At 57.3% G+C, this 12,681-nt stretch overlaps 1 protein-coding gene across 1 annotated transcript; it reads left to right on the forward strand.

Moving 5' to 3' along the window:
- Nucleotides 1-1,411: 1,411 nt before the first annotated feature.
- QSOX1 (quiescin sulfhydryl oxidase 1) lies at nt 1,412-12,157 on the forward strand. Its single transcript, XM_068141449.1, has 12 exons — nt 1,412-1,703; nt 3,870-3,970; nt 5,279-5,327; nt 5,480-5,582; nt 6,315-6,405; nt 6,615-6,760; nt 7,223-7,357; nt 7,536-7,665; nt 9,726-9,848; nt 9,962-10,106; nt 10,341-10,520; nt 10,926-12,157. The coding sequence occupies exons 1-12, from the start codon at nt 1,412-1,414 to the stop codon at nt 11,657-11,659; spliced, it is 2,229 nt and encodes a 742-aa protein (XP_067997550.1). The 3' UTR covers nt 11,660-12,157.
- Nucleotides 12,158-12,681: the final 524 nt, after the last annotated feature.

Consider the following 12,681-nt stretch of genomic DNA (forward strand, 5'->3'; position numbering starts at 1 on the left):
TCTGCCTTTGGGTTCTTAGGTGCTGCTTTGCATCTGAAAAAGGATTCCAGGAATTTGAGATGCCTGGGAGGAAGGGGTGAGTTGGATGGGGAGGATGCTGGCAATTATGCTGGTGCTGAGCACCTCTCCTTCACTGTGATAAGCTAATCAAGCTCTTAAAAGAAAGATGTTAGCTCAGGGTGAAATAACGGTGATGACAACTGTAAACACAGGGATTTTTGTCTTTTAATCACCAGTTGGCTAAAGACAAGTCAAGGCAAGGTCTCTGGCAATAGCAAGGGACCACTTTTCAGAGCAGCCCTGTATGGGCTGCATCTCTCTTCCTTCTAGTTGGACAGCAAGGTGTGATAATCCCTTAAGCATTTAGTTACAGCTGGAAGGGCTGGAGCAAACCATGTTCTGCACCATTTGCATCAGGTGTGCGGTAGCAGTTGCATAAGAGGCTCTCTGCTGGACCGTCTTGAGGAGCACCATAGCTCCCCCAGAGCCATGTCCTGTGTGAAGGCCACTGCCTTCCTCTGCCAGGGCAAGGCTTGGCTCTGGCAGGCTTGTTTTTCTAGCAGGGCAAGTCTGCTTAAAATACCTAGGTGGGGCCCGACATGGCTAATGGCCTTCCGGGGATGGAGCCAACAACCAGCCCTCAACAACCATGGGCCACCACAGCGCCAGGGGATTTCTGGCTTCAGGGGAGGGGGAGGGAGTGGAGAGATGGATTTCAGGACCATGTCCAACCCTGCAGTACCCAGCTTTGCCCTGGGGCACTGAACAACGGGTACCTTCCGCCTGGGAGTCAGTGACGTGGGTGAGTGTGTGCGTGAGTGGTGTCACGACCAAGCTGTCGCCAGACATGGGGCTGCCCGGGATGCAAGGCTGGTTGCAAGGCTGTGTGTGAAGAGCTGGATTTGGGGGCTTTGTTGGGTATGCTTGTTGCACATCCCTGACAAGGCTGGCATGAAAGCAACCACCAAGTCTCCAGGGTTGCTGTCCCATGGGTTGTCCCGGCAAGTGTTGGCTGGTGTTGGGGTACATGAGCCAGGAACTGCCCAAATGCCAGCAGCTCCCCTCAGGGACGTCATCAGTGGTGGCACCACGAGGTTTAGGCCTGAATCATCTGCTTTTATTCACCAGAATTTTATCATTTTGTGCTCTAAGCCCCTTGACAGTGCTGTGGCCTTGCCCCCTTGACCTGCGCTGCCTTAATGCTGGCTCGGGGCTTGGGAGGGCGGCAAGCATTTGGGGCTCCCACATGATTTGGGGGTGTCGGAGGCAGGGGGGAGGGCGGCGCTGCGTGCCCGATAGGGGGCGCCGCAAGAGGGGGTACCTGGTCCCCGCCCCCCGTTCCGCCCCCTGGTGGGCGGGGCGTGTGGGCGTCGCTAAAGGCGGCGAGCGGCGGCGGGCGGCCTGGCGGGCGATGTGGCGGCGGCGGCGGCGGATAGCGCAGGGGGTGGGGGGCGGTGGCGGCGGAGGAGGAGGAGGGCGGCAGGGGTGGCCGTTGGCCGTGCTGTTGCTGGCGTTGTGGCTGCCGGCAGCGAGATGTCGTGAGTTGTACTCGCCCACTGACCCTTTGGAGCTGCTGGGGACGGGAGCGGAGGGGCAGCTGCTGGGCTCTCCCAGCGCTTGGGCCGTCGAATTCTTCGCCTCCTGGTGCGGGCACTGCGTCCACTTCGCGCCCACATGGCGGGCCCTGGCCAACGACATCCGCGGTGAGTCCCTGGTACGGCTGCCCTGCCCTGCTTCCCTTCTTGCTCCATATGCCTGCCCACTCTCCCCGCTCCAACCCATCAGCACCGCTAAACCTTCCCCGAACTCTCCACCTTGTTTTCCATTTCTCTGTACCTGTCTCTGTCTTCTCCCATCGGCGCTCCATTTATTCCCTCATGTCTCTGTCACTCTCTCCATATCAGCACCCTGCAATTCCTCCTGCGTTCTCTCTTTTCTGGTCAGCAGCCCTAAATCTTCCCTGTACCTCTGCCCCCTATCGCTTCTCCTCTATCCCTGCTGTGTCCTTATCCCATTCTTGTCTGTCCATCAGCACCCTTAGATCCTCCCTGCAGTCCTCTCTGTTTTCCTGTCAGCACCCTTAAATCCTCACTGTACCTCTAACCTCTCCATCACTGTTTCTGTATCCCTGCTGTGTCCTTGTCCCATCCTCCTCCTCCCTGTCAGCACCCTTAAATCTTCCCCACGCCCCTGCCCCTGCATCCTCAGCCTCCCCTTAGGCTACCCTGAGCACCCTGAATCCTGCTGTGTCTCTGCCCTAGCCTCCCTAGAACGTCACCCTGGTGGGAAGGCCCAGCCTCCCCCACACCCCCCGCGGTGGCCGGGCCCGGTTTAGCTGCCTCCCTGGAGCCCCCTATAGCTGGAGAAGCTCGGGCTGAGCGTGCCCCAGGTATGGGGGGGTCCTGCATTTCTCCCAGCCCCTCCTCAGCCCCCCTCGTCCCTGTGCCTGCAGGGAGAGCGCTGCGGCCGCGTGCTGATCTCAGCTGGGTTTTTTCCCAGCTTTGACCTTGATGCCTGGCCTGGCTGGTACCCAGCCTTGCTTGGGACCCACACACCCTACTCCTGGGCCCTTGGGCCTACCAGGGCTATTCCTGTCTCCCCGGCATCCCGAGGCGTGCATGATTTCTCCCTGCTATTGCAGTAATTGATAGAGTGTGGTGTCTGCGGCGTGAGTCAGGGTGCCATCCCTCCGAGGGGATGCCGTTCTTCCCAGGGAATGCCGTCAGCGCTCTCCAGCGGGGCAGGATGTGAGAGATGGGGTGCGTGCCCAGGCCCTGCGGGGGAATGCCAGCTCCCCTGGCCGCTCTCCAGAACAGGGTCACCCCAGGGCTCCCGACTGCAGAGGCAGGGCAAGGAAGCCACCCCCGTGCCGCTTGGCATCCTTACTACTGTTCCCACGGGTAGATATTCACAGCTGGATGGTGAGGATAACAATGCTGGAGTGATCTGTGGGCACCATGTGCTGATGAGTCTAGGAGCATGCCTGGCTCCCTGCAGTAGGGATTGGCACTGTCTGTCCCATGTCAGTGTTGCTGTGGCAGTGGGAAGTGGCTTGTGTACCCTGTCACCTGCGTCACAGGACAGTCTCAGCAGATCTTCATCTGTGGCGTAGGCGCCTTCCGTGTGCCAGGGCTGCATCCCTGCCTGTCCCACTTGAAGCAGAGTCAGAGTATTCTTCATCTTGTCCTTTACGCTGAACAGGAGCCATTTCAGAGCTTTTATCTCCATTTTGCTGTTGGCTTTCAGAGCCTGCTGCTTGAAATGTCTCCATGCCCCTTTTTCTTCATGTCTGTTTTACCCAAGGGACTCACTAGTCCTCCCTAGGGAGGTAGTGCTGGTGGAGAGTTACAGCTGGGGACTGGATGCTCAGCACCTGGGCAGGCTCCACCAAAGTGCCCCAGACACTGCTTTTGGGCTGTGTCCTCTTGCTTATCTACTGTGCTCTTGGTCTGGGGTGAGACAAGCAGGAGCCTATGTTCGCTGCTCTCCCTTGGCTGTGGTTCACTATCCCTCCCCTGCTCCCAGCAGCCTCTTCCCGCTGGGGCAGAGGCTGGGCAGGCAGAACCAGCCAGGCAGGCAGCAGCAGGCAGGGCGTGCAAACTTGGTCCCACCTCACAAGGCTTTCCCCACGCTCCTGCCGCACAGAAAGTAGGGCAGCAAATGTCGGCACCGACCGCGGCTTGGATATCTGGGGCTTGGAAACCATCACCTGCTCTCCTGCAAGGACTGAACTGTGATTTTGGGGTTGGGAGGAGCCATACAGCTGGCACAATGGGAGATCCCTGCTGTCCCTGCAGCAGTTATGAGGAGTGGAGTGTTTTTGGAGCTGCAGAGGGGCTGAGCTGTGACTGCATCATCTGTCCCTGCAGAATGGAGGCCTGCAGTGGTGCTGGCAGCCATCGACTGCGCCGACGAGGCCAACCAGCAAGTGTGCACCGATTTTGGGATCACCGGCTTCCCCACGCTGAAGGTAAGGGCTCTGTGCACCAGGCACTTGCCTGGTTTCACTGTGCTTTACCTTATGGGCTGTTCATCTCTTACTCAATGTGATTGACAGTACTGTTCCACTAAATTGTCCCCATCGAAGCTTTGCAGGCTGGAGCTGTTTCCCCTTTCCATAAACTGAGCTGCAGTTAGGTACAGCTGCTTGGTGATGCAGCAGCAACGGAAGGGAAAACCAAAATGCTGCTTTGCAGTGAAACATAAGTGCTGGATCTCTCCTAAGACAAAGGAGAATCTGAAACCTGAACTGGAAATGCCTGGCAAAAGCTGCTGGAGACCAGAGAGCGGTTGCAAGTGCAGGTTTTGGAGGAGGGCACAGGGATGCTGCGGGAGGCTGTACGGGGGCTCTCCTGGGAGCCTCCTGTGGTGACTGGCAAGGTGCCCTCCCTCCTCCTGGGCCCATTCCCAGCCCCTTAGCTGTGTCAATATCCCATGTTGTAGTGTTTCCTACTGCAAACAGAGCCTTGCTCCAACACAAGCAATAAAGCTGAAGCATTCCAGGTGCAAGCAGTAAAAGCCAGGATCACCTTAGGATGGAATGGGGTAGATAAGGGTGTCATCAGACATGCCCTCAGTCCAGCTTACAGGCTCAGCCCAAGGTGGGGTTAGATTTAGGGCCTTGCTAGGCAGGTTGGCTTGTGCCCCAGCCCTGCCCTGTGGTCTCACTGAGAACCCACTGGCTGTGGGATACTGACTGAAATGTCTCCTGGGGCAGAGAGTTGTGCTGATGTGGCAGTGCCAAGTCATTTGCTTTGCATCCTGTCGCTGCCAAACACCTTTTGCAAACAGCCTGTGCTCCCAGCCCAGCCTGCAGAGCAAACACCTGTCTGACACAGCCTGGTTTCGTTGCTCTGCCTCTATTATGGATATTGGAGCTACTGTGGGAGGCCATGAGAGGGGAAAAGCCCCCTTCTCCCATTTTGTGAGGGCTCTGGAGTAGGATCACTGTGGTTTGCAGGACTGGAAAGACCTGGCTGCCTTTCTGGGACACCCAGAGGTGCCTATCATGCAGCCTGCCAGCACTCGGCCTTTGGCTGGACGTGGTTCCCAGGCCAAGCCTGCATCCTTCTGCCCTGGGGGTGCCCTAAAGGGAAGGGACATCAATGGGAGCTCCCTCTGTGGTAGCTGACATTGGTCAGTGTGCTGTAATATCATGGGGGAAACTGAGGCAGAACTGGTGTGAGAGCAGCTTTTGCCTGCTGGGCTGCACTGTGTCCCTGTCCCACTCAAAGTTCTCTCGCTCGTTTCCCCTTGCATTTTCTTCTTTCTCTTTCAGTTCTTCCGAGCTTTTAGCAAGAAGACAGAGGATGGGATAAGGATTACCAGTGAGTATTCAGAGCCAGGGGATTTTTTGCCCACACTCATGCATTATGACCTTGAGGAGCCTGGGGGTGGCAATTCAGAGCAGCTCCCCTTGGTTCTGCCTGTGGGACTGGCTTCCCCAGGGCTGACCCCTTGGCATCCTATCACCCTGCAGAAACCAGCACCAGTGTTGAGGACCTGCGCCACACCATCATTACCAACCTTGAGCAAAGCCAGGACAACTGGCCACCTGCCTGTCCTCCACTGGAGCCAGCAAGGTAGGGGTGGTGTGATGGGGGTGGCTCTGGCAGCCTCTGTCCTGTGGAGAGCAGGTTTCTGGGGAAATTCTGAGCCAAAAATGAGCACTGAGCAGCCACCACATCACCACGTCCCAGGGAGGCACACGTGACCTGGCCAGGCTAGAGCCATTTACATGGTCTGGATGAGACAGGCTATGTTGTTTCATGTCCTAATGAACCTGCTCATCAGCCTTAATTAGAGCAAGCAGTGCCTGGGCCAGGGACATGGCAGTTCTGTGCTGTGCCATGCTGTGTGAGGCTGCACTGGGTAACAGCTTTTCCTTGCCCTGAGAAAGGATTTTCTTGATTCAGTACAAATTTGTTAGGATCTTGAGTTGCCTTTGCTGGACACAGGCAGTTGTTCTCCTGTGCCAGGTGGGAGTATTTTGCTTTCCCAAAGAGATGGTCAAACCAGGCATGTGCTTCAGGGGTCCAGCACCTCTGTGTCATAGCCAAAAAAGCCAACAGCCCTGCTTCAAGTTCACTGCCTCTTTGGCTGACCCCAGTGGGTTTGCTCAAAGCCCGTGAACCAGAGTGGAAAACTGGGCTGGAAACTTCACCATGGAGTAATTTTTCACTTGGTGGGCCTAGACCCCTGCTGGCATCCCCCTGCTAAATTGCTTGGGGTGAGGGCTGAGCTGCTTTTGGGAAGGAGGGCAGAGCGTTGAGCTGATGATGAGGCACCTGCTGCCATCCTCTTCTCTTTTGCAGCGCAGAGGAGGTTCGCACCTTCTTCCAGAGGAATAAGGACCAGTACCTGGCACTGATCTTCGAGAAGAGCAATTCCTTCGTGGGCAGAGAGGTGGGTACAGCTGCCTTTATCCCCCATTTCTCTTGAAGCCGGTGTCCCTGATAACTCCTGGGTGCCTTTGGCAGGGAAGTCCTTCTGGCAGCCTCCCCAGTCAATTCGCACTCTGCTTTGAAAGTGCAAAGCATTACACAGGGTGCTTGACAGCCCTGCTGCATCCCCAGTGGGGCTGGGACCTAACCCTGGGCCTGCTGGGCTTGTAGGTGGCACTGGACATGCTGCAGTATGAGAACGTGGCAGTGAGGAGGGTGCTGAGCAGTGAGGAAGAGCTTGTGGAGAAGTTTGGTGTCACCACTTTCCCTTCTGGCTACCTGCTCCTCCGCAATGGTTCCTTTTTCCGGCTACCTGTGTGAGTACCAGACACAGGGGGTGGGTCTGCAGACCCTGGTGGGGTGACAGGCTTCTGCCCTGTCTCGCCACTTTCCTTTTTAATGTGGAAAGCTCATTAGGAAGGAGGTAGTGGCTGGGTCAGGTGGTCTGGCAGGGGGCACGGTGCTGCTGGTGGGTACTGAATGGAGCTGCCAGCCCAGCCTGGAGCTGGCAAAAGGGAAGGTGGCATGTGACCTAGCCATCCCTCTGCCACATCTGCTTGGAGGTGCATGGCGCAGCTCTCTGGGGCTCAGCTTCTCTCTGGGTTGTGTGCCAGGACAGCCACTGCTGGAGCAGGTGGGGAGGACAGCCCGCCCTGCACTCATTCTTCAGGTCCAAGTTGTTGGTCTGGCTAAGTCTTTGGTCTCATTTGTTTCCTCCTTGGGGCCACAGGCTGTCTGTGGAGAGAGGAGTCTCGTTCATGATCTCTCCTTCCTCGCAGGCACATGGAGGCACGCTCCTTCTACACCTACTACCTGCGCACGCTCTCGGGCGTCACCCGCGGCTCCTACAAGCTGAATGTGACCCTTGGTGCTTCCAACGAGACCAGCGTGTCCCATCTGAATCGTGCCGACCGGTCAGACCTCCCCCTGCATCGTTCTGGGGGGGTGGGAGGCTGGGAGGTGCCATGGCCGTGGGTGGGCAACAGGCTGGGACCATGCCCTTCTGCTGGGAAAAAGCCTGAATCGTGGCTGGGTCCCTGAAAATGTGGATTAAGGAGCTGATGGACCATGGTGTTGTGCTGCCCTCCCCAGCTCCAAGGTGTACATGGCTGACCTGGAGTCCACGCTGCACTACTCGTTGCGGGTGGAAGCTGTCCGTCCTGCCACCATGTCAGGAGCCCAGCTGGCTGCCTTCAAGTGCTATGTGGCCACACTGGTGAAGGTGAGGAGCTTTTGTTCTGGGGGGAGGACCTGCCCACACCTCCATGTAACTTTATAAGGTGAAATGTAAATGCAGGGTGCAGGCCACCACGTCCCAGCGCTCACAGGTAGCCATGCGTGGCGTTCTTAGATGTGAACCTTCTGTCCTGGTGCTCAGTGTGTCCCGTAGCCACCATGGGGCTGTTCCTACCCCCATGGATCTCCAAACTCAGCCCAGCTCCAGTGGGAACTGGGAGTTTCAGACAAGATGTAGGGTGCAGATGTTGGTGGGCAGAGCAGGATGAGCGCTTGCAGGAGGTGTTGAGGTGCAGAAGGAGATACTGTCAGAGGAGATGCTGACACGTGCTGTGGTGGCAGAGATGATCAGAGAGGTTCATGACTAATCACCTGACTTGGATGCTTGGCTTGGGGAGCTGATCTCTGCAGGCTCCTTTGATAGTCTGGGAAAGGGGCTCCTGCTGAGTCAGGCTCTGCAAGAACCTAGTTTAAGGTCTCTTTTTCTTCTCTTTTGGGCACAGAAGTGTTGGAGCTTTGGGCAGGCAAAATCAGGAAGTTTAATTTCCGGGTGTGATGGAGTTCTCCATTTGAGTGAGGTTTCCACCAGTGAGGTTTCAGGAGCCCTGTCCCTGTCCCAGCTCAGGCTCCTTCACAGACTTTCCCCCGGCTGTGTCCTCTTACTTTACTCCCTCTTTTGTCGCCTGGGGTCTCACATTCAGTTTGGACCTCGCATAGCCCTCACAATATGCAAGATACTCCCTGCTCTCACCCCTGCCCACTCTTCTCCAGCAAAGAGCCCCAAACATGAGCTACTGCCGCAAAGAGCCTGAAGTCCTCAGTTCAGAGCTTCATGTGGCTCTTCCTCTGCTTGCCCCCAGCCGTCACCCTCGCTGTTTGTCCTTTTAATGAGATCCCACAGGGTCAGGGAAATAAATCCCCCATGGTACCAGCTCCCTCACCAAGGGAACAACCTTTCTGGGCTGGTGGGGGCCAGCAGGGGTTTCATTTGATCTTTTTATTTGAGCATTTAATTCTTTTTGTAAACCTTCCCCTTGCTGCCCAAGCACTGGATTTGGAAAGGAGGTGAAGGTGGGCTGCAGGCACTGGGCAGTGAGTGGTGGGGGCTAGGGCTTCCCTGAGGACGCTGAACCGGCACTGCCATTGCCACACTCATCCACAGGACGGAGCAGTGTCCCCAGGATTGCTGCCAGCCCGGCTGGGCAAGCTCCGCCAGCGGCTCCCAGCCTTAACTGTTGCCTTCCCAAGAGGTATTTAAGGCAAGGAGAAGATAAAAACCCTAAAGTGAGAAGCAGTGCCCGGAAAGCAGGGAATTGCATGGTAAATCCTCCCACTGAGGGAGCTAGGGGAATGGCTGTGCTTTGCAGCAGAAACGTCAGGTGGCAGATGAAATTCCTCTGCGAATTTGGGATTTTTGAAGTGATTCCCTACGAGCCCAGGGAGAACAGTGCAGGCTCCACAGAATGCTTCCTCCTTTCACTGCCCCGTCAATTCCCCTGAGTGCTGCTGCTTGTCCCCTCCCTGGAGGTGTTCAAGGCCAGGCTGGACAAGGCCATGAGCAACACGGACTTGTGGAAGGTGTCCCTGCCCATGGGAGGGCGTTGGAATGAGGTGATCTTTAAGGTCCCTTCCAACCCAAACCCTTCCATGATTCTGTGGCCTCATCCTTCCAGTAGGTCAGTCTGACTGTCCATCCGTGTGCCAGTGGCATAGGCTGGCAGGCTGTGGTTTTAAAGTGCTGCTGCTAATCGGCTTTGTGTGACTTATGGTCAGAGTGGCTTTTTGCCTCCCTCAGATGGGGCCACGGTTCAGAGCCTGAACACGCACACGGGGGCCTCGCCACCATGGAGGGGACATGCCGTGGCCCCCAGCTCCTCAATGCCAGGCACTCAAATCTTGCCAGGATCATGCTGTCCTCTGGCACGTGCTGCCATAGAGGATGCTGGCACTATCTGGAGCCCATCCCAGCAAGCTGAGTGTGCTGGGGACCTGCCCTGCTGCTCCTGGGACAGGTCTGGGTTCCTCACCCCTCTTCCCCCTCTGCAGTACTTCCCTGGGCGCCCCTATGTGCAGACCTACCTGCAGTCCCTGGACGTCTGGCTGAAGAACTGGACGGAGGCTGAGCTGCCCCGCAACACTTTGAAGGAGGCCATGAAGAATAACGGAGATGTAAGATGCCCATGGGGACCTCAGCCCCTACTCTCCTCACCCCTGCCCCTTGCCCCACCCCCAGCCCCATGATATCTGCCAGCCCCATCATACTGTGTCCATCTGTCCTCCAGGCCTCCCACCCCGCCATGCTCCCCACCAATGTGACCTGGGTGGGCTGCCAGGGCAGTGAACGCCACTTCCGTGGCTACCCCTGTGGGCTCTGGACCCTCTTCCATCTGCTGACTGTCCAGGCTGCTCAGAACGGCCCCAACAAAGGTATTGACATCCCTAGTGGGGTTCAAGTCTCAGGGAGGGAGTGTCCAAATACTTGGTGGTACAGACGGGGATGCTGTGTGTGGGCAAAGACTTGGCTCACTCCGAGGCAGGTCTGTGGTTCGTGCTGCAGTGTCAAGGCACGGGGCAGCCACCGCAGCTGTGGGACTGTGATGGTGGCACTGTGGGGTCTGGACTCATCCTTTGGTCCTCCCAATCCTATGCCTCCCCTTCTAGAGCTGCCACTGGAGGTGCTGAGCACCATCCGCTGCTATGTCAGGAATTTCTTCGGCTGCCAGGAGTGTGCTGAGCACTTTGAAGCTATGGCAGCCAAGTCCATGGACCAGGTGGCAAGCCGGGAGGAAGCCGTCCTCTGGCTCTGGTCCCACCACAACGAGGTCAATGCTCGTCTGGCAGGTAATGGGGGCCACAAGGAGGGAAACCAGGGTGGTTTCCCAAGGGAAAGAGGGAGGCAAGGTGCTGGAGGATCATCCCTCCTCCTGGATGGGGGCAAATGACTGCATTAGGGTGCAGCAGTGGGGACGCCCTATTGTCATCATCCCCCATTGGAGGGGACAGCAGCTGGTCATGCAGCTTCAGACCACCCTGGAGATGCAATTAAGTCTTACACACTCCACACAGGGAGCTTCCCAGAGCCTCTGCATGCCCTCAGAGGACCCATCCTCCTGAGACAGCTCCTCTACATGTCCCTGTCACCAACACCACCCCCAGCTGCTGGATGCTATAGGGTGTTTATACTTAGAGGGAGAGGGCTGTGTTGCCTGTGCCCTCTAACCCTCTCGCTGACTCTGGTCCCTGCAGGAGGTGACACAGAGGACCCCAAGTTCCCCAAGCTGCAGTGGCCTCCACCAGATCTGTGTCCCCAGTGTCACAAGGAGGAGCGGGGGGTGCACGCCTGGGATGAGTCGGCCGTGCTCACCTTCCTCAAGGCACACTTCTCCCCGGCCAATGTCTACTTGGACTATGCCATGGCTGACCCCATCCCCGCAGCTGGGGAGGAGATGGATGCCAGGCTGGGCACTGAGGCCCCACGAGAGGAGAGGGATAAGGATGAGAAAGAGGAAGAGAAGGAGACAGAGAGTGAGGTGAGAGCTCCAGGGCGACAGGGCTCCCCTGAGCCCCGACGCCCCAGCATTGTGCGTCTGAACCCCAAGCCTCGGGAGGTGAGCGAGGACATCGTGGACCTGGACTCCTTCAGCGAGCAGCACTTCAAGAGCCAAGCGCTGCGAGCGGCGGCCGGCCGGCGCCGGCGCCTCAGCAAACGAGACACCATCGCCCTGCCCCGGGAGGCCGGCATGGGCCGGGAGCGCCGGCAGGCTCCTGGGCTCCTGCTCCAGGAGGAGGAGGAGGTGGCTCGGGGGGTCGTTCAGAGAAGCCCCTGGCTGCGGGTGCTCGGCTTGGGCTTTTCCCGCCTGGACATCAGCCTCTGCGTCGCCCTGTACTTCCTCTCCTCCATGTGCCTCCTGGGCATGTACACCTTCTTCCGCCTCCGCACCCGTGCCCGGAAAGGCCGTCTCGGCTTCCCCTTGGCCTGAGGGTGGTTTTAGGAGCCTGGGTACCGCTGAGACAGGCTTTTATTCCTCAGTGGGAAGAGGTTTGTTGCGTTCCCCCAGGAGCTGCTCCGCTTGCAGCCATCGCATCACCCAGGGTGGGAGGTGGAGGGTGGGGGCGTCTCTTTTCAGGAGAGAAAGGTGTTGGAGCAGCTCCCTCTCTGGTCCCAGTGCCACCCTTTTAGGGATGCCAACAGCAGTTTGTGTCTCAGTACCCAGCTGCTCTTGGGAGCTCTCCAGAACTGGGTTGATTTCAAACTGGAAAGTGTAGTCCCATGCTGCAGAGCAGCCCTTTGGGGTCAAACCACTAGTGGGGCCAGGAGGGTGGGGTTTTAGCCCCCCGAAAGTGGGCACTGCTGGGCAGGGGGTAGCAGTTGTGGGTTCAGCTGCATTTTTGTTTGTGTGTCCCCACCTTTCATTGCCCCCTCCCTGTGCTGTTGCTCGCTCTCTGCTTGTCTTAGTGGAATAAATTATTTTTGCCAATGCCTGCCTCGCTGTGTAGGCTGGTCCCTGGCATGTGGGCATAACCTCCTTTCCCTGCTGTGCCTCCACCTCTGGCTGTCCCCACTCTGGTTTCCTCCATCACTTTGAGATGAATGCTGGCTTGGTTTAAATATTCTGAATGGTTGTTACTGTGCATTTTCTCCTGCTTTTTATTGCTGGATGCACACTCAGCCTTACAGTCAGCATGTCCCCAGGGTTGGGGTGGGTCACAGTATGTTCTTAAGTTGGGTGATGGGGAGGGACCCTGCCAGAAAAAAAGTTGGCACAAGCCAAGGAGCTGCAAGTTGTTGCTGGCCTGTGCCCATGGTCCAGAGCAGAGAGAGACACATGTGCATCTCCCCCAGGGCCTGGGACCACTGCAGGTGCCTGTCCCCGATTCTTTCTGCCCTTTTATCCTTGTTAGGAATCATTAAGGAAAATGGTTGTTTTCCAGAGCCAGGTCCGGGGCCATCTGCTCTCCTGGCGCTGCCTAAATCCCCCTGTAACAAATTCATTGGGATTAT

This window comes from Melanerpes formicivorus, unplaced genomic scaffold, assembly GCF_026170545.1.
Source record: "Melanerpes formicivorus ecotype bairdi unplaced genomic scaffold, bMelFor1.0.p_v2 SCAF_7, whole genome shotgun sequence".
In the NCBI taxonomy this organism is placed as follows: domain Eukaryota; kingdom Metazoa; phylum Chordata; class Aves; order Piciformes; family Picidae; genus Melanerpes; species Melanerpes formicivorus.

Bases quoted from the DNA above. Each gene is read 5' to 3' on its own strand.
- QSOX1 (XM_068141449.1), top strand. From the start codon at position 1,412: ATGTGGCGGCGGCGGCGGCGGATAGCGCAGGGGGTGGGGGGCGGTGGC. The intron at 3,971-5,278 runs GTAAGGGCTCTG...TTTCTCTTTCAG, and splicing joins CCGGCTTCCCCACGCTGAAG to TTCTTCCGAGCTTTTAGCAA. The intron at 7,666-9,725 runs GTGAGGAGCTTT...CCCCCTCTGCAG, and splicing joins ATGTGGCCACACTGGTGAAG to TACTTCCCTGGGCGCCCCTA.